This window comes from Condylura cristata, unplaced genomic scaffold (assembly GCF_000260355.1).
Source record: "Condylura cristata isolate star-nosed mole 26May11 unplaced genomic scaffold, ConCri1.0 scaffold00028, whole genome shotgun sequence".
NCBI lineage: Eukaryota > Metazoa > Chordata > Mammalia > Eulipotyphla > Talpidae > Condylura > Condylura cristata.
Genome location: NW_004567129.1, coordinates 12,934,537 through 12,953,158, shown reverse-complemented (window position 1 = coordinate 12,953,158; position 18,622 = coordinate 12,934,537). Strand labels below are relative to the sequence as shown.

At 54.9% G+C, this 18,622-nt stretch overlaps 1 protein-coding gene and 2 non-coding genes across 3 annotated transcripts in view; all 3 read left to right on the top strand.

Annotated features, from left to right (window-relative positions):
- LOC101630319 (protein VAC14 homolog) overlaps positions 1 to 18,622 on the top strand; it is a 44,254-nt gene that overhangs the window by 11,623 nt on the left and 14,009 nt on the right. Inside the window, exons 2-12 of the mRNA XM_012730468.1 lie at positions 202 to 352; positions 653 to 820; positions 1,810 to 1,872; positions 2,378 to 2,485; positions 3,001 to 3,110; positions 3,345 to 3,451; positions 4,291 to 4,425; positions 4,896 to 5,048; positions 11,637 to 11,700; positions 16,245 to 16,389; positions 16,610 to 16,675. Coding sequence (XP_012585922.1) covers positions 202 to 352; positions 653 to 820; positions 1,810 to 1,872; positions 2,378 to 2,485; positions 3,001 to 3,110; positions 3,345 to 3,451; positions 4,291 to 4,425; positions 4,896 to 5,048; positions 11,637 to 11,700; positions 16,245 to 16,389; positions 16,610 to 16,675 — 1,270 coding nt within the window. The remainder of the gene's footprint in view (positions 1 to 201; positions 353 to 652; positions 821 to 1,809; positions 1,873 to 2,377; positions 2,486 to 3,000; positions 3,111 to 3,344; positions 3,452 to 4,290; positions 4,426 to 4,895; positions 5,049 to 11,636; positions 11,701 to 16,244; positions 16,390 to 16,609; positions 16,676 to 18,622) is intronic.
- Positions 6,050 to 6,120, top strand: TRNAG-GCC. The gene has a single exon. It is a non-coding gene; the product is annotated as a tRNA-Gly (tRNA).
- TRNAG-GCC lies at positions 6,663 to 6,733 on the top strand. Its single transcript has one exon. It is a non-coding gene; the product is annotated as a tRNA-Gly (tRNA).

Below are 18,622 nucleotides of genomic sequence, written 5' to 3'. Positions count from 1 at the left end.
ATACAAAGGGAAACTGAGAGTTGGAATAGGGGAACAGTCATGACCCATCAGCAGCAGAACTGGGAAGGTCCTGGCTCAGATCCCTGGCTCCCAGTTCCTGTTTCTGCACACCCCGTCTCCCTCACGCCAACCCCAGGCCTGGGAGTCACACCCTGCAGCCTGAGGCCACCGCCCTGCAGCCTCTTCCTCTCCTTTCTCCAGGCTGGTCCGGGAGTTTGTGGCCCAAAACAACACCATGCAAATCAAGCATGTGATCCAGACCCTCTCTCAGGAGTTTGCTCTGTCTCAGCACCCCCACAGCCGGAAAGGGGGCCTCATCGGCCTGGCTGCCTGCTCTATTGCGCTGGGCAAGGTGAGCCTTTCCCTGGAGGGACAGACACCCACTGTGGCCTTGACTCTCACCCGAGACCGGGAGGGGATTGCAGACCTGTGTTTATTTCCATTCTCTCCACACCTTAAGCCAGCAAAGCTGGGTTTGTGGCCCAGCAACCTGCTCCCTCTGCCTAGCCCTGTGCTGGGAGGCCGGCTTGCAGAGGGCCACAGAACACAGGCTTCACACAAAGGCTCGATTGAGCACCTCAAGGGGAGCTGGGGCTGGAGCGCTGGGGTCTGACCCATTCTGAGGGCTTTTCTTCCTCCTGCCCCATGGCAGGACTCAGGGCTGTACCTGAAGGAGTTGATCGAGCCAGTGCTGACCTGCTTCAATGACACGGACAGCCGGCTGCGCTACTACGCCTGCGAGGCCCTCTACAACATCGTCAAGGTGGCCCGTGGTGCTGTGCTGCCCCACTTCAATGTGCTCTTTGACGGCCTGAGTAAGGTACCGCTCCTCCCCAGTACCTGGTGGATGGCTCACCCCACCCACCAGACTTGACCTCGGGACCTGGGGTGCTTGGGTCGATTTTCCAGGTGCAGGCGGAGCCGATGAGCATGGGGCTGCAAGGAGCACCCATTGTCTGTAACCTTCTGAATGGGCTTGTGTGTGTACTTCGTTTTTTTCTTAGTTCTCTATTAGTTTATTTTTGTTGCATTTTACAAGTATTTATCCACCACACATTTGGAGGTAAAAAAAAAAAAACGAAGGATGCAAAGCACCTTCCGTGGTGGAAGACCACAGCAGTGACTCCACATTATGTCCCCCTGTGAGGAGCAGGGAGCTTCTCAGCTCTAAAAAGAGCCCTGCCTAGAAAGGCCCCCTCAGCCTCCTCTGGGCCTCGTGGAGCCCCCTGAAGCTCTGCTGGCCCCATTGTCTAGAATACCAGCTTGAGGCTGCCTGGTTCCTTCCTCCAGGATGGAGAGAGGACCCAGCATTTATTTTTTTCTAGCCTTAACTTTTTTTTATTTCTATGGAAGTTTTTATTAGCCTGTTCATGCATAGGCAAAGTTTTTTGATTTTTGTAATAATATAACAGTTTGTTTTTACATCATTTTGTGACTTTTCCCATCTCAGTTGTAATCCCCAGGGGCTTCCCATCACCAAATCACCTGTGTGCCATCACCATAGTCCTGTGCACTTCCCCCCACCCCCGTAAAATGTCTCTGAGACCCGGCATTTTGAGACCAAAAACGCTGAGGAAGGATCATGACTTGGGGGCCTGACCCAGCGGCACTGTCACCGAGGTCCCGAAACAGATGGGAGAAGGTGCTGCTCGCAACTCCTTGGCCAGGCCCCTATGGCCCCGCCCCTGGTTTAGTCTGCCAAAGAGGTGCCCGTTCTCTGTCCAGACCACGTCGAGGCCCAGGCCAAGCGTTCCCAGGGGCTCCCCGCCTTAGGCAGTGGGTATGTTTCTCTCTCCGTGTCCCCCGCAGTTGGCCGCTGACCCAGACCCCAATGTGAAGAGCGGATCTGAGCTCCTCGACCGCCTCTTGAAGGTATTCATGCTTTGTCCTCACTTAGATGCTTCAAACCTTCTTCTTCTCTCTATACAGCTTATAAATTCTATTGTCAGAGATGCTCTCCTAATTAAAGAACATTTTTAAACTGGCATCAAGTTTACTCTTTGGCGTACAGTGGGACGATGGAGTATAGACTCACATCACCAACACAGTCAAAATACAGGCCCTCTCCCCCACAGCAGCAGAGCAATGTCGTGTTACCCCGCCTCCACACAGCCGCCCCCAGGCACGGGGCTGGCTCTGCTCAGCCACTATACCACCCACACGTAGCCTTTTATTATAGGATTAGCGCTCTTGACTTGCTTCCTGCTTTCAGTCCTTCGTTTGGGCTTGGCCTTTGGCCTGAGAGTGTGGCTGCTGCAGGGACCTCTCTTAGCTGGCTGGGGGTCCTGGGTAGCTGCCTGAGCCAGGAGCCGCGCCCCGGGCCAGAGACTTGAGCTGGCCTCCGGCTCACGGCAGTACCCGTGCCTTCCACCCACAGGACATCGTGACGGAGAGCAGCAAGTTTGACCTGGTGGGCTTCATCCCCTTGCTGCGGGAGAGGATCTACTCCAACAACCAGTACGCCCGGCAGTTCATCATCTCCTGGGTAAGGGCTGGCCTCGGATGTTTTTCTGCACCTGGAGTGGGCCGCAGGTCTGGTGTAGACCAGTCTCTCTGGCTCTCCTGCCACGTCCTGTGCCCGCAGAGAAGCCTCATTGTTAGCCCTCTGACAGCCAGTGGCAGGTAATGCAGGCATGTTTGTTCAGCTTTGCCCAACATGTTTGCCTCTGAGAAGGCTCCAACTCTTCTTCCTTGTCCCAGGACATTCCCGACTTCTCTTCATGCCAGTCGTGTTCCTTCCAGCAGAGACGCCTCTTCTAGATCCTCCATCCTTTCCCAGGCGTCTCCCTTTCCTCCAGGCACCTAAACCTCCTTGGAGTTAAATTGCCATTCCCTTGCTCTTTCAGCAAAACAACAGCTACCCGTACCCTGCCCCCAGGAGAGGGGGGGGGTGTCTCCCCGGGCTCCCCAAGCAGGGAGCAGGCCCTCCGCTGGCCCGTCCCCCAAGACTGAGGGTGCTCCAGCTGATTTCTCAAGGCCCGATTTCTTCTCCTGGGTCAGATCCTGGTTCTGGAGTCTGTGCCAGACATTAACCTGCTGGATTACTTGCCGGAGATCCTAGATGGACTTTTCCAGATCCTGGGCGATAATGGCAAAGAGATACGGAAAATGTGAGTCGGAGGCAGCGGGTCCCCCACACCAGCATGCGGGCGAGCAGGAGAGGAGAAATTCGCTCTTCTTCCTGGCTCATGTGCTTCCTGTTGTGAGGAGCTGGGTGCGCGCCAGCCCCCAGCCTCCGGAGGAGTCCCTCCAGCAAGCAGTCCCCTGGAGGCCCCGGGCGGGGACAGGCGTGGGCGGCGCTGCCCCCGCCTGACTGCAGGTGCTGTCCCTGCTCTCATCCGTAGGTGCGAGGTGGTCCTTGGAGAATTCCTGAAAGAGATCAAGAAGAACCCGTCCAGTGTGAAGTTTGCTGAGATGGCCAACATCCTGGTGATCCACTGCCAGACTGCGGGTTAGTGTGGGGCCCCACAGCCCCACCACCTCCTGGGGACCCCTTTTAGTGTGAGCCAGGGTGACACTGGCTTCGGGAGCTCCAGAACGTGGTCCTGTGAGACATACAGGCGGCCTTTTCGCCTGGCCTGTCCCTCGAGGGGAGTGAGATCTAGAGACCTTGCTGGCAGGCTTGGCGCTGGCTCTCTGGGTCAAAACCCTTGGAGGCTGGGGCTGTGTGTCTGTCAGTTTCTGTCGAGTATTTAACCGCCATACAATTGCTTCATCACTAGTCACTTATTAGTCAGTCTTGGGCAGCTGGATATTGACCTGGGCTGGGCATGTCACATACCCACAGTGAACATTGGGTGAGCTCAGGCTGGGTGACCGAGGATGGCCTTACCCAAGTCTAGCAGATGACCAGTTGTGGGTCATCGCCCAGCAGGCTAGCCCAATGCATTCATGCGGCATTAGTGAGGTCCCAGGGGACATGGGAGAGGTGAGCTGGCCTCTTGAGCCAGGCACATGTCCCCTGCCGCTGGCCAAAGTAGCAGGCCAGCCCAGAGCCACAGCGTTGAGAAATGAATTTACCCATTTAATGAGAGGCACTGCCGAGTCCCATAACGTGGACATTGGGCCAGGAGAGAATGCTGGCTGCTCTTACAGTCAAACAAGATTGTTGTTCTGTTCCAGCCTCGTAACCTGTGGAAGCTAAAAGCAAGCGTAAGAGAACATGGGGGGGAACTAACGTAATGCAAGCCCATGGGCACCCCGGTCCTCCAGTCCCGTGCTCCGGGCCCAGCTGGTGGGGGGAGACTGGCTGCTGGTGCTCACCCCTGGAGCCCACCATGCCTCTTGCAGATGATCTGATCCAGCTGACAGCCATGTGCTGGATGCGGGAGTTCATCCAGCTGGCCGGCCGGGTGATGCTGCCCTACTCCTCTGGGATCCTGACAGCCGTCTTGCCCTGCCTGGCCTACGATGACCGCAAGAAAAGTATCCTTCACTCTGGAGAGAAGTAAGAGCAGCCCCAAAAGAGGCAGTGAAGGTTCAGGACCCTGGAGTAGGGAGTGGGGCTCCCTAGAATCCATCAGTTCTCCAGTAGCCCTAGCGCCAAGGGGAGGCAGAGCCGAGTGAGGACTGGAGAGGCAGGGTGCCCCGGGACTCAGCGCTCGTGCCGCTGTCTCCAAACCTCGCTCAATTACTTGAAATCGAGACAACTCTCCTGGGTCCCCGACTCTAACCCGCTGCACTCACACTGCTGCTCCTCGGTGGGGAAATCCCATCTCTGGCGTCTGCCAAGAAGGGGCCCAAGAGAAGATACAGGAGCATCTCGTGCAGAGGCAAAGAGGACGGGGACTCGGTTCTGGCTGCCCTTTTGCCTGCTACCAGAGCCGCAGAAGGCCCGGGCCCTGGGGTCTAGGGGAGACCCCGAGTGGAGCTGCTCCTTACATCAGTGGCCTCAGGCATCAAGGAGGTTGCCAACGTATGCAACCAGAGCCTGATGAAGCTGGTCACCCCTGAGGATGATGAACCCGAGGAGCCAAAGTCCATGGCGCCAAAGCAGGCAGAGCCCAACCCCGATGACTCCCTGGCGAAGCAGGAGGGGATAGCCGGTGGTGAGTGCGCCTACCCCGCCCCCGCCAGGTTGCTGCAGAGCTCCTAGACCTGGACTGAAGCCTCATTTACCCTGGCAGGGCTACTTTCCATGGATTAACTCTTAATTCTGGCAACACCCAAGGTATGTGGGAACTGGCGTGACCCCCACTCTGTAGTTGGGCACAGGGAAGACAGGTAACATGTCCAGGGTCTGGCAGCTACTAAGTGGCAGGGTTGAGATTTGAACCCTGGCCGTCAGCCTTCTGGCAGGCACTGAGCCTTCCTTTGGTCTTTTTCTGGGTTCAGCTATAGGAAATAGCTGTTTCCAGTGTGAGACAGTTTGGAGCATGGCAGTTCAGGCTGCAGGGTGTACGTGGGTCTTGGCTGGAGACATCCAGTCACCCAGCTGTTCACTCTGGGTGTGGGGGGGTGGGGAGGGGGGGGAAGGGGAGAGTCTTAAGAAAGCTCCAGCTGAAGTTTACTCCGTTCTGCTGCCAAAGACCATGTCTTTAAAAAGTGAGAGGACTCTGCTTTCTTCCCACACCCCTTAAATATTATTGTCATACATATCCATAATGTGAAGAAAGTCACTTTTGTGCTGATTAGAGTTTGGCGTTCTAAATGTTATCCAAAGCTCTTTATTTTTATAAATCCTTTGATGTCTTTCCTCACCATCAGCGATGGGCTTTGGGGTGATGTTCTCCTTTGAAGAATCAGCCAGAGAGTGAATTGTTGCACAGCCTATTCATTTCTTAAAGCCAACAGACTAAGGTCTGGAACCTGCCACCGGGAGACAGCAGAATTTTTAAACCTCTTCTCCCACTGCTGTTCTCAATTTTTCCGAATAGCTGAGCAGAAAGTCAAGCGCGCATATCCTTTGGGCTGCTTCCCATGGTTTTCCTGGTACAAGCCAGAGGCATTCCATGTTGGACCTGTCTCAGGTGTCAGGTTACGACTGTGCCAGCGCCTGCTGTGAGCCAGAGCAGCAAAACAGCTGGTGGCAGAGTGGTGCTCAGCTGGAGCATTGGTGGTTCAGTGGTAGAATTCTCGCCTGCCACGCGGGAGGCCCGGGTTCGATTCCCGGCCAATGCAAGTAGCAACTGGAACCTTTTGACAACTCCTTGAAAAAGAAAACTTGGGGCTGTCACTTAGTATGGGCCTCCCATACATAGCAGGGTCCTTCTTGGTGGGAAACTGAAAGAATCTCAAGAACAGACATATTTCTTGAAGTTTCACTGATATATGGGTATTCCATTTTATTTTATCATCTTTCATCCCATGTTTTGTTTCCCATTTTAGAAAATTTGCAAAGAGAAATTAGAAACAAAGCTGTCCCCAAGGCTGGTCAATATTATAATTTCTCATCTTGAGATCATGCAACTTACATCATTCCACATTCTGGTTGTGGGGTTTTTTTACTTTTGGTATTTTGGGGCTTCATTTGGGCTTGACAAGTCACAACATGCAAAAGTTTTGAATGTTTTATACTGACTTTGTACCTCTTCCTCCAAAGTGAAACTGTTCAGTCCCTGCCCCACCCTTTCTGCTAATGTGGCAGCCAATGAAGCCCTGTGGCAAGGAAGCACTGTGTTCTGTGGGTCATGGCAGCTGCTAAAACCTTCCTGCTAACTGGAGCATTGGTGGTTCAGTGGTAGAATTCTCGCCTGCCACGCGGGAGGCCCGGGTTCGATTCCCGGCCAATGCAGCCTAGTTCCCTTTTTAGATAATTTCCCCTGAGTATTCTTCAAGCAGCTCCCTGCTCAGGAGTCTTACCCGAAACCAGGATACAGTCAGACAACTTGGCTCCAGATTTTACTGCCTCATAAACAGCATTTCAGCAGACACAAAGTTCACGTTATACTACTTTCCAACAGCTAATTTGGGGGTTCCACGTCCCTTCTCAGACCCACTCAGTTTGTAGCTAACCACCACTTTACTGAGGCACCCGGGAGAAGGTTGCTGCAAGCTAAGAGGCAGCAGTGATTTAGCTCATCAATTGGCAGCTTCACCCAGCACCCCCTTACTCTGCCCTCTGTGCCTGTACTTCATCCCAAGTCCACCCTGCAGAAGGCAGAGCCTCCTGCCTGGTTTCACTCGTCCAGTAGGTCCCTCACGGCTCTGTCTGTGATGCTGCAGCCACCGCACGCCACGTTCTTCAGAATAAGACCCACAGTGAGGCTTGCAGCCAGGCCTCCAGTGAGCACACACGAGCACCTCTCAGCATACATGAGCCCGCATGCACCCGCATGTGGAGATTTTGGGGAAGACAGACATTCCTGCTGGCGGCAGCAGAGAGCAAACAAGTTAGATACATGGTCTGGCAAATACATTTGACAGCGTGTATCCAAAGCCTTCAGAAATAGAGATGCGAGGAAGGATTTTCTGCATGAAGTTCTTCTGGGCATGTAAGTGCTGTGGAAAGCACCACAGTGACGGCCATGGTGTCCAGGAGGGACTGCTGCCAGCAGGGTCTTAGGTGAAAAGTGACGGCCCCCAGGGCTGTGAGCCTGCCCCTCGACTGTTCCCGGCAGAGGGACGTGCCAAAGAGGAACTTGGGCACCTGTGCTTGGGGCCTGCCCTGCTCACTCTAGAGAGCAGAGAGGGGAGGAACGCTGAGCTAAACAGGCCTCTGGAACCACAGCAAGCACACTGGATGACGGAGGCAGCCACACTAGGGTTTTGAGCAACAGAACTACATGGCTGGACCCATATTCTCACAGACTCACTCTGGCTGCTATGGTGCATATAGACTTTAGCAGTCAAGAGCAGACCCAGGGAGATGAGGTATGACAGGCAGGCGTCCCGTGAGGAGGAGGAGTGGACTTGGGGACACATGGCCAGTTCCGCATATGTTTCTGGTTAGAACAGAGAAGGCGGCTGATGGATTTGAGGTGAGGTATAAGAAGGAAAGGAGTTAGAAGGCCTAGGAGAATGGAGTTGCCACTGTCTGAGCTGGAGGGGGCAAGGGAAAAGATGGGTTTGGGGAGGCTGGAAGACACTACATTGAGGGCACCAAGGTCAACACCCCATCAGACCTAATGGGATGAAGGCGGGGGTGCACCTGGCTCCTGACTGATGCTCCAGATGTTGCCAACAAAATTGGGATCCTCTCCACTGAGTCCAGCTAGCCAGTTCTAAATATAAATTTTTTTCACCGTTAAAAAAAAAAAGGACCAGAAATGGGGTGATGACTGACAGGGATGACTGACAGGGAAAGTGAAGTGTTCTCGATCTTCAGGAGAAATGATAGCAGATGTATTCGTGTCTCATTGCTGTTGTAACAGATTGGACACAGCAAGGGGACAATCACAGACCACAATCACGGACTTTCGACCTCTGGTCTGTGTTGTGTTAAGCCATTTCCGTGGCAGTTTTGAGAGTCCACCTGCATTCCTCAGCTCTTGATCCTGCCCTTCATGTTCATCAGAATCTAAAAGCAAGTACAGTGCAAATGTGAGTGGAATCTGGAGAGACGCTGCCTGGGACCCACCATCCCATCTGTGTGACTGAGCTAGTCACTCAACCTCTGTGCCACGTTTCCTACTTCACAAGATTACTAAGAGCATTAAAGGTGTTTATGAAAGGCCTAGAAAAATTGCCTAGTACACAGAGAGTAACAGTGATGATGGAAGTATCCGGCGCCTCAGCCTCATGACTTACTTCAACATTTTTTCGTTCATGACGTGTCTTCATATTTCTGTTCTCCTATCCTTCGTCAGTTTGAAGCAAATTTCTGACAACAAGCCATTTCATCTATAAGTCTAAGAAACTAAAATTCCTTTTCCAAAAATCACCACAATATGTCATCACACCTGAAGAAAGAAAAACAAAATTGAGATATTGATCCTATCAGTAACCAGTCAGGGTTTGTATTTCCCATGACCAGAAATTTTTTTTTTGCTTTTTCACCTCTTGAGTTAGGAGCAGGTAGGCCTCATTCATTGCAGTTGCTGATGTGTCCCTCAAGTTAGCGCCTTTTTTTTTTTTCTTCTTCCTTGCACTTTTCCCGTTAAGAAACTGGGTTATTTGTCCCGTGGGATTTCCCTTGGTGTCTATCATGGGAAATACCTGTCCTCTGCATTTCCTGTAAGTGAGTCAGAGTTAAGTCAGGTTCAAGTTCAACATTTCTTAGCAAGGATACTTGGGAAGGATTTCTTTTTTATAAGAGGCCCATGAACAAAAAAACAATCAAGAAGAGCCACCTGTTTAAAAGTGGTTTACCCCAAAACAAGTGGAAAGTTATAAGACACGGACTGGGAGGAGACACTTTAGTGCATTGCACCCTCAAACCCAAACCCCAGACAGAGTTCCTTTATATCAAGAAGCAAAGAAACATCCCAAAGGAAAAAAAAAGATGAAAGTCATGAAGCTGTTTCTCTCTTGATAAGACAAGGCATCATCTTAAAACACTTAACGCTAGCGTGTGTGTTTTCCTAACAGCCTGTGGAGTGGGTGCCCCGCTACCTGCTTACACAGGCAGGAGAAAGAAGCTTCCTGAAGAGTAGTGTCTCACCCTTGCACTCAGTCACACTCTCCTCCCTAAGACCCCCAGTGGAGCCTGGAAAAACGCCTGCATCCTGCACAAGGGTGTGAGAGTGAAAACATGTATTCAGTCAAGAGTAAATGGAAGCAAGAGTCTGATAGCACATCATTTCCATAAGTGTGTTTGTTCCTTTAAGTCAAGAGGGAGAGAGGCCGCCAGGGTACACAGCTGACCTGCGCAGGCTTCCCAGCACCTCCTCTCCCGCCTAGGCCCCATCGCCACTGACACCAGGCTGCTTGCTAGTCAGGCCCAGGCATCACCCAAGGCACCTCCTGCCCCTGGGAGCTGTGCTCCATCCCCTGGGGGCCTCAGGGGCAGAAGGACGTGGGGGTGGGGGTAGGCGGGTAGCTTGCATTTCTCGTGTTCACTAAAGGCCCCTGAGGCAGGAATAGTATCCAAGGCCCACACCTGGAACCACCCTGCTCCAGACAGTACAAAGTGAAGAAATACCCTGCGACTCCACTTATGTTCACAAAACGAAAAGTAGGGCCGCAAGAGCCAGAGGGAGATCCTGCCTGCTCGGCCAGGTGGCACCTTGCCACGGGGCCAAGTAAAGCTGCAGCCAGGGAGAGATGGGCCGGCTTTGCTTTGTCTGGGATGTCTAGTCTATGTTAAGACTTTGAAGAAGTCTTTAAGTCTTTAGAACATTAGATACTGAGCAACTGTCTATGATGATGGTTTTCTTTTGTGGTCCACAGAATAAATACCCACGGGTGGCTGGAGGGATGGCAGACAAGGGACAATTTTTCCTTATAGAAGAATTCCGTGTGACAAGTGCAGAAGAAAGGAGGGAATAAAATGTCCCCGCTGGCAGATGCCACGGCAGTAACTGTAGGCAGGTTCACTCAGTGGGTGCTAAAATCATTGGGAAGTTTAAGGGGCAAACTGGGTATTTGTCTAAGTGTCTTCCCATGGTACCCATTAATCCCCAGAAGAGTAGTAGCAGCCTCAGGCGGGGTATTCTGTACTGGGCCGGGCTGGAGCAGCGAGACTGGCAAAGCTGCCCAGGCCTCTCCCAGCTAACAGTGCCCTGGCTGGTGCCCAGTGACCTCCGGGCACGTGTGCTGCTCCGGTTCAGGACAGCTGGGGCAGTGGTGGATAGAATTCACTTTTCATAACTTTAACACGAATCTAAAATTACTTCAAAGTAAGAACCAAAAAATTTCATTTAAAAAGCAAACAGCTGTCACCCCTTATCCCCTGTAGCCCTTGGCGACCTCAACCCGCTTTCTGAGTCTGGCCATGTGGCCACAGTGCGGGCTGTCTGCTCTGTCCCCTCATTGCCGAATAATAAGTAGCACGCAGTGTATCCAGACACATGCTGTGTGTCCACTCACTAGTTGAGAGACCTGTGGGTCATTGCCACTTTGAAGCAGGTAACGCCCCAGTAAATAATGCTGTTGGGAGCCTGGCGAACAAGCCTTGGTGTGGCCAGGAGTTTTCATTTCTCTTGGGCATCTGCCTACAGCTAGGGGCGGCCACCCTGAGTCACGTGGTAACTGTTTAGTCTTTGAAGAAGTTGCCAGACTGCACTCGGGGCCCTCGCACCATCTTTCCCTTCCCACCGAGGGGCAAGTGAGTGATCCCCACCACATTGGGTTTCAGTCCTCACTCGTGGGTGTGACGTGGCATCAAGTTGTTGTTTTCCTGAGGGCTAGTGATCAAGTGTCCCAGAAGTCATTTTCCCCATTCTTTTGTGTTGTGGTTCTTTTCATTTTGTCTCTTTGCTTGGTTGGTTATTTTGTTTGTCAGAAGTCGTTTTTAAATCCACAGCCCTCAGGCTGCTGGACCCTTTGGGGACTTCCCTTGGTGTGTTCAGCACTTGCTGTCCTCTCCTGGCAAGATCACGCCACGGTGCCTCAAAACTTTTAAGCATGGACACTGTCCCCAAAGCATGGGGGATAAGTAGGTCTTATGTTCTTGGGGCTTCTGAACCATGTTCCTTTTCAAAAGGAATTGGGTGTGGGGGAAACTGGACAGGGATCCCTTGTGCCAGAGATCATGTTCATTCAGAAGACCCAAAAAATCCTTTAGCCTGACACCTCATTCCTCTCATTCCCTCCAGGAGCGCCAGATGGTTCTTGTGACTCCAGCTTCGGCAGTGGCATCAACGTCTTCAGTCCAGCCAGGTGAGGGGTTTCTTCCAGCCAGAAAGTCTGTTCAGAGACCAGGTCTATCCTGGGCATGGGAGCCTACAGCAAAGACTCAGACTTGAGTCCAGCTCTGCTCGGGGCCACTTACAGGGCCCAGGAGGATGCAGATGAAGGGCTCTGCAGGGCACCAAGCAACCTGCCCCACCCAGTTCCGATGGCCGCAGCCTTTGGGGAGGAATGAGAAGTCAGAGGTCAGTAGAGACAAGCTGTGAAAGCGTGACCGTGCGTGTGACTGCAGGGAGCTGCTGCAGGCTCAGCTGCCCACTCCTGTTGGGAAGATGGGGCGCTGACCGACAAGGGGAGAAGCTGTGTCCACGCTGGGAGAAGTTATCTGAGTCCAAGTGCGGGCTGCTCTCCCAGGCACCCAGGTGGGTGTGAGGGCACAGCCTTCCACATGGAGGCAGTGCAGGCCAAGCTTTGAGACTGTCTCCTCCCTCCAGCCCTCCAATGGAGAGGGAATTGCCACATTCTGTCCCTAAGTCCCCTAAACTTGCCCCTTGTCACTTTTTCTTTGGGCAGAATTGGCACCTGTGGGACCTGAATTGATGGCGGTTCCCCCGAAGGGTTTTCTTCCCTAGGAACGGGGCACTGAAACTAGGCCTGGGGGAGCCAATCACTCAGAAAGGAAAGTGCGCTCAACCCCAAGAGGCTCTCCGCTCCCCACCCCCTCAGGCCCTGAGGATGCTCCTCCTCTATGTCTTTGTTTTGAGTCTCCAAGGGCCATTTGTGTGTTGCTGGTTGTAAACATGGGCCTGCTCACGCTTTTGCAAGTTGTTGGAGCAAACGAGTAAATGCTGTTTGCTGTTAGCTGTGTCACATCTGCAGAGGCCCCGCCTGTGGTCAGTCCAGCAGGTGCAGAGACAAAGATGCAGCTCCTGACCTGAGGCTCTCTAGTGGGAGGCAGAGGAAGGGCAGTAGAGCTTGCTCTGGTGGGGACCTGGGGTGCTGAGAACAGCGAGGTAGCAGAGGGAAGGACCTGGACATGATGAGCTCGGCACTTCCTAGGCAGGCTCTGGCAGACTCTTGTCTCTTTAGAGTTTGCTAGCGTCCAAATCCCATGGGGTCGGTAGTATTGTTTCCTCCATTTTGTTGCCCAGGAGGGATTGATGACCAGGGACTGCTGAGAATGGATTTGGGGGTGCTCTGGTAGGCGCAGGGTCTAGAGGGCCATCCCAGTAAGAGGAGAGAGAGGTTTGGGCCAAAGAGTTGGTAAGAATGTGGGGCAAGCTGGAGAGCTGAAGGCTGCTTTGAAGGTAGAATGAGCAGAGCTTGCTGATGGGTGGGATGGAGCATGAGGAGACAAGTGAGGAAAAGCATGTCTTCGGGACTCTCAGCCTGAGCCCGACCAGCCAACTTGGCATCACTTCCCACGCTGTGGTGGAAGGGGATGCAGGTGGCAGCTGGGCCAGTCAGCAGTGCTGTGTGCTGTGGCTCACAGCCAGCGCGGGTCTGGAAACTGGGTGTTAGACCTCATGGGAAAGGTCTAGACCTCAGGGGACAGAGATGCAGGAGAGTTGGTGGGACCTGCACGGTGAGTCTGCTCTTGTTCAAAGGCTTTGGGGCCAGCATCGCACACAGGAATGAAGGGAGCAAACCTGTGATCCAGAAGAGTCTCGGGGGTGGCTGGAGGGGTGTGGATGACGGAGGGAGACAAAACTGGTAGCTGAAAGGCCTGTGGGTAGACTTATCACTGTAATCGAGGTCACAAAGTGTGGCCCTGCTCCAGGATGGTGGCAGCGGGGCAAGCAGAGGGCTAAAAGGAGGTAGAGCCGGGCAATTAATTCAGTGGAAAGTTGTGGAAGCTTTGCCCCTCGGCCCGCTCCAGGAGGGTGTTGCCATGTGCACAGGTCTCGCTCCGCCACAGGCTTCACCAGAGGACCTGGATGTCACTGGTGACATTCTGAACAGGTGTCCTGGCGTAGCTGACGACCCTGTGCATAAGGCAAGTAGAAATATCTAGAATCGGTGCTCCCACCTTTTAGTAGCCACTGATTGAGAAAAATTATAATCACTGTCTATAAGAGCAACTTTGGACTCAGAAATAGTTATTTTAGATTACCTTTGTTCTCCTTTGGGTCAAGAGGCAGCACATGAAAACCGTGAGGAGTTAGATGTGAGTGAAATAAAGTGCTGCATCCCATTGAGAACCTCTGGAGATGACCGTTCCTTCTGGTTCCCCCAGAAGCATCGTTCACTGAATCAGCACTGAAAAAGCCCAGTTGCATTGTGCACGTGGAAAGCATGTAGTCCGTCCCCACGTGAGACACTCCTTATGGGCTGCTTCATGAGGAGACACTCAGGAAAATGGTGTTCTGCAGATTCCTTGAGATAGCCCATCTGCCCCAGGAGGGGCACATCTGGACTTGGTGGAATTCGTGCCGCGGTATATTTGACACTGCGTGTCAGTGCCATTGCTTTTACCCTGGGTCAGGCAGCCAGGGCCTGGGATGCCAGCACAGCCACTGGCAGCAGCATCCGCAGCGGTGGGAACACCGATCTTCCATTCCCCGGGCACTAAGGTCATCTCTGTAGTGTCCTGGGGCGCACCTGCTCCCCGTCACCGTCACCTCCAGCCAGCCCAGGGAGGTGAGACCCAGGGAGTCGCCCCAGCTGACGGGATGAGTTCTTGGTGCCCAGCTTCATGGTCAGTCACGGTCCCTACTCGCTCTGCACCTCTGCTTCCTGGCTTGTGCGTTGAAGAGCTGGGTTATGAGAGCCCAGACGGCTGTTGAGAGAGGGGTCTTTGTTGGTTGGAAATGACAGCTGCCTCCCAGCCATCTGAGGTTCCCATGCCTGGGAGGTTTGCCGGGTCTGCTGTGGGGAGCTGGAGGCTGTCAGTTTCCACGCCAGCTCCATGAAGTCCTCCTCTATCACTGGGCCCTGACCCAGGGAAGCTGCTGTGGGCTGACACCTTCTGCCTGCAGAAGAGACACTGATCCGGCCAGAAGCATCTTGGGAGATTTAAATGGCTGAGGGAGCACCCAACCTGGCATCTTGGAACCCTGTTTGGGACCCTTGGGTTCAAGTGCCCCATCACTCACCCCTCCCCGGCCAACACCAGGCATGCCCTGTCACCCTCATGGAGGGGGTGTGTGTGACGACCTTGCCTGCCTCTTCCTTCAGTACATGGGCTGCAGGGTCTAACCTGGCCAGGGTGTGGGGGGCGCGGCCCAGCTGCCGTTCTGCCCCTGCCAGCTGACAGTTGGGAAGGGCCCTGCTGTGGGCATCTGAACTTGACACACCGGAGTGCTGTGTGGAGAAGGGGTCCCCGCTGGACTCAGCCTCCATAGGTTCAAATTGTGGTTCCACAATTCCTGGCTGTGTCACCTCGGGCCTTTTACTTAATGTCTCTGCACTCTCATCCCCTGGCCTTCAGGATGGGGATAAGAATTGCTTCTGGCACAGGCTTTGGGGGCAAGTAAATGAGGTTGTGCTGATGCAGAGCTTGGCATAGTATCTGGTTCATTGATCCAAGCAAGGCAAGTTGGCATTTTCAGTACTGCCGCCAGAGTGGGGTTCACATGCGCCAGTGGGCCCAATGGTGGGTCAGGGAGTTGGGCTTGGCGCTGCCCTCCACCCACCAGGGCTCAAGGACAAGCCCATGCCGGGCCATTTCCCTCCCACGCCTTCCCTTCTCACCAGAGTCTAGTAGCGCCCACTCACCCCAAAAATGACACCCTGGGGAGTCTTCAAACCCTATTAAGCAGCAGTTCCATTTAGCACTGGTAGCTCAGAATCGTCCCTATTAAGGATTTGCCTGAAATGAACTTCACCGAGGCTGCAGGCAAACAAGGAAATCTCAGCATGGAGCACCTATGCAAATGAGTAAGGGAACAACTGGAAATACCATGAAGGCCCTTGAGTGAGACCCACAGCAGGCGCGGCAGCAGGGCCTGGGGGACGCAGCCCTGCTCTGCCCTGGTTCGGCACCTTGGGCTGTCCAGCACCGTGTTGGGACAGGAGCCCCGCCCTGGCATCCTATGATTCTCTGGCCACACTGCCCGCACCCTTGAAAACATCAGCCTCAGAACCCAGGGAGGCCGGGGTCCCCTGGGGTAAAGCCCGTTCTGAATTGGCTGTTTCTCACGGGCACAACCGGGTCGCCTCTTCCCCAGTTTGTACGGGGGTCTCCACCTCAGGTAACTCTGGCCCGAGCCACGCAGGTCCCGTGCTCTACCCAGGAGCAGGTGAGCTGCGTCTGCTGGAGCCTCACCCCTGTGCCTCTGCACCTGCTGGTTTTGTTTTGACAACGAAGGATCTGTACTTAGTATCCTGTGGTCCGCTGGGGCCCAGATGGGTGACACCCTACAGGTGGCCTTGCTCCTGACCTGTCCCCAGCCGGGCTAGTGCTGCACGATGGAGGGGGTGTGGGCGGGCACCCAGCACTGCCCCTTAATGCGGCCATTCCAGTCCCAACCTTGAGGGTAGAGGGACGTGGAGGGAGAGAAACAGGCCCCCAGGAGTCCCAGGGAGGGTCCGCCTGGGCTGCACCCCACTCTTCTTGCTGCTCTTGCCCACAGCACTGACAGGGCCCCAGTCACTCTCCACCTCGATGGGATCGTACAGGTCCTGAACTGCCACCTCAGTGACATGGCCATCGGGATGATGACCAGGATTGCCGTCCTCAAGTGGCTTTACCACCTCTACATCAAGACGCCCCGGAAGGTGAGGCCCAAGTGCCCAGCCCAGGGGGCTCCTGCAAGCCTTCAACATCCATGTTGCTTTTGTGGGGACCTGCCCCCAGTTGCTGGGGTTCTGGTCATTGCAGAGACGGGACAGTTGTCCAAAGAGTCCTCGGGGCCTGGAAGCGAAGGAGGGAGGTGGCCATGCAGGGGAACCTGTCCTGCCGCAGGAGGCTCACGGCCCCGCCGTCTCTGCCCCGCAGATGTTCCGGCACACAGACAGCCTCTTCCCCATCCTACTTCAGACGTTATCGGATGAATCGGATGAGGTAGGTCACCAACAGCCCCCTTCTTTCTGTGCTGCTGGCTACCCCACCTCCGCTTTTGAATAACTGAGGCTCTGGTTCTCTTAAGTCAACACCCAGGAGGTGCCCTGCCTGTCGCACCTGGTAACGTGAGGCCCGTGGAGGGACACTGTCCGTAGCTCTGCTTTGGGAGCAAGGGCTCGTCCTCTACCTGCGCCCTTCTGGGAGCACGCGGCCACCAAGCGTCAGCTAGGAAGCCAGTCTGCTCGAGGCACGCAGGGCTGGCTCTGCTCTACTGCTGAACTTGAGCAAGTCACTTCCCAGCCCTGCAGCCCAGGCTTCTCTCCGACGGGGCAGTAACATACGTGCAGCTCTGCAATGGAGTGACGCCCGAAGGTGCTAAGTGCCAGGCCAGTGCTGAGCACTCAGTGAGGGTTTGCAGGTTACTTCTTTCAGCTGGACTCCATTTTGACTCCTATTTTAAAAGCAGACCTTCAAGCTCTGCTCTTTTGCAGCCACCAACAAGTACTGGTGCGGAAAGGGGGATTGTTAACCCAGAGCCCAGGCAACAGGAGAAACCACGAGATGGGAGGAGAGCTGGGCCTGTGTCCTTCAGTCATCGGGGGCTGGGTCCTGCACACCTGGCCCCACCAGTCTCCTGTTGCCCCGGTGGACAGTCAGGTTGGGTGGTTCTTCCCTGGGCTCCGCTGCCTCCCAGCCTGGGGCCGGCATTGCCGCTCACCAGGGTGGCGTTGCTTCCCTCCACCCGACCCAGCTCCAGGCCACAGGTCAGACGTGGCCAGGCTGAGCCCCCAGGCCCTCGCCTGCCCTCCACTGGGTCCTGGGTGGAGCTGTGCCCCCATGAAGCAGCAGGTCCACACCCATACAGATCTCCCGCTGCCTGGTGGGGATGTAAGAGCAGACAGACTGGGGGTGACAGGGAGAGGGGAGCGGGACATTGCTCAGAGTTGCCTGTGCAGTGACCACCCCAGTCTTCCCTGAGGTGGTACCAGGCTATGAGGGCCCCGCAGCTGCACCTGGGAGCCAAAAGGGGATGCTGACAGGCAGGTGTAGGCCTGTCGGTCCTCCGAGGACGGTCACGCTCCCTCCGCACCTCCCCCACACCCTCCCCTCCAGTGTGGGAGGCCCAGCTGGGCCTGGCCCAGTTCTGCCTGGGTTGCTCGTGACTCGTCCGCCACACGGTGCCGGCCTCATCATGACACAGACAGGAAGACGGGAGCCTAGCTGACCGGTTCCTTCCCTAGACGTAACTGCAAGCAGTTGAGTTTTCAGTCCTTAGACTCGGGAGTTTTCATCTCATCCGCAGTCTGCCTGAGCGTGGATTCTGCAGCTGGTGTGCTTACAGGCAGGAGATGCAGGCCACTAACAGCCCGGCTCGGCTATGGAAACACCATTTATTGAAGTGCAAGTGGCTTTGTGGTGCACCTCGTGAGCCTCCGGCAGGGAGAGGATTACAGCTCCACTTGGGGACAGTTCAGGGTGAAGGCGGGGGTGAGCTGTAACCTGTGAGAGTCCCTGGTTTCCCTTCGCTTTTCAGGAGGGATTTGGGAGAACCAGCAGGGAATCCTGAATCTGGCACCTGTTCTGGGCCCCCACTACCTCTGCACAGTTGTGTGTGTTCTCCATCCCTCTTTCCTCTGCACTAACTTCCTGCTTTCTGGGGACCCTGCCCTCCACCAGAGCAGGGGCCTGGACCTCCCTGCTCTGGGGCCTGGGCCCCCGGGCACAGGGCAGCGCCAGCTCCTGGCCTCTGTCTGGGCCTCACAGCCTCGCTTTGAGCACCTGGCCCCACTGACCCCAGGCTGCACCGACGCTCCCAGGCCCCTGAGCCCGTGCGCCAGGGCGGCCACGTGGGTCTCCCCGGTGTGGGCTGTCAGGTCCCCCTCACCTGCGGCCCCAGCACCTGGCACAGCAGGACCCAGGGGGTGCTGAGAAGGGGAGCCAGAGGGA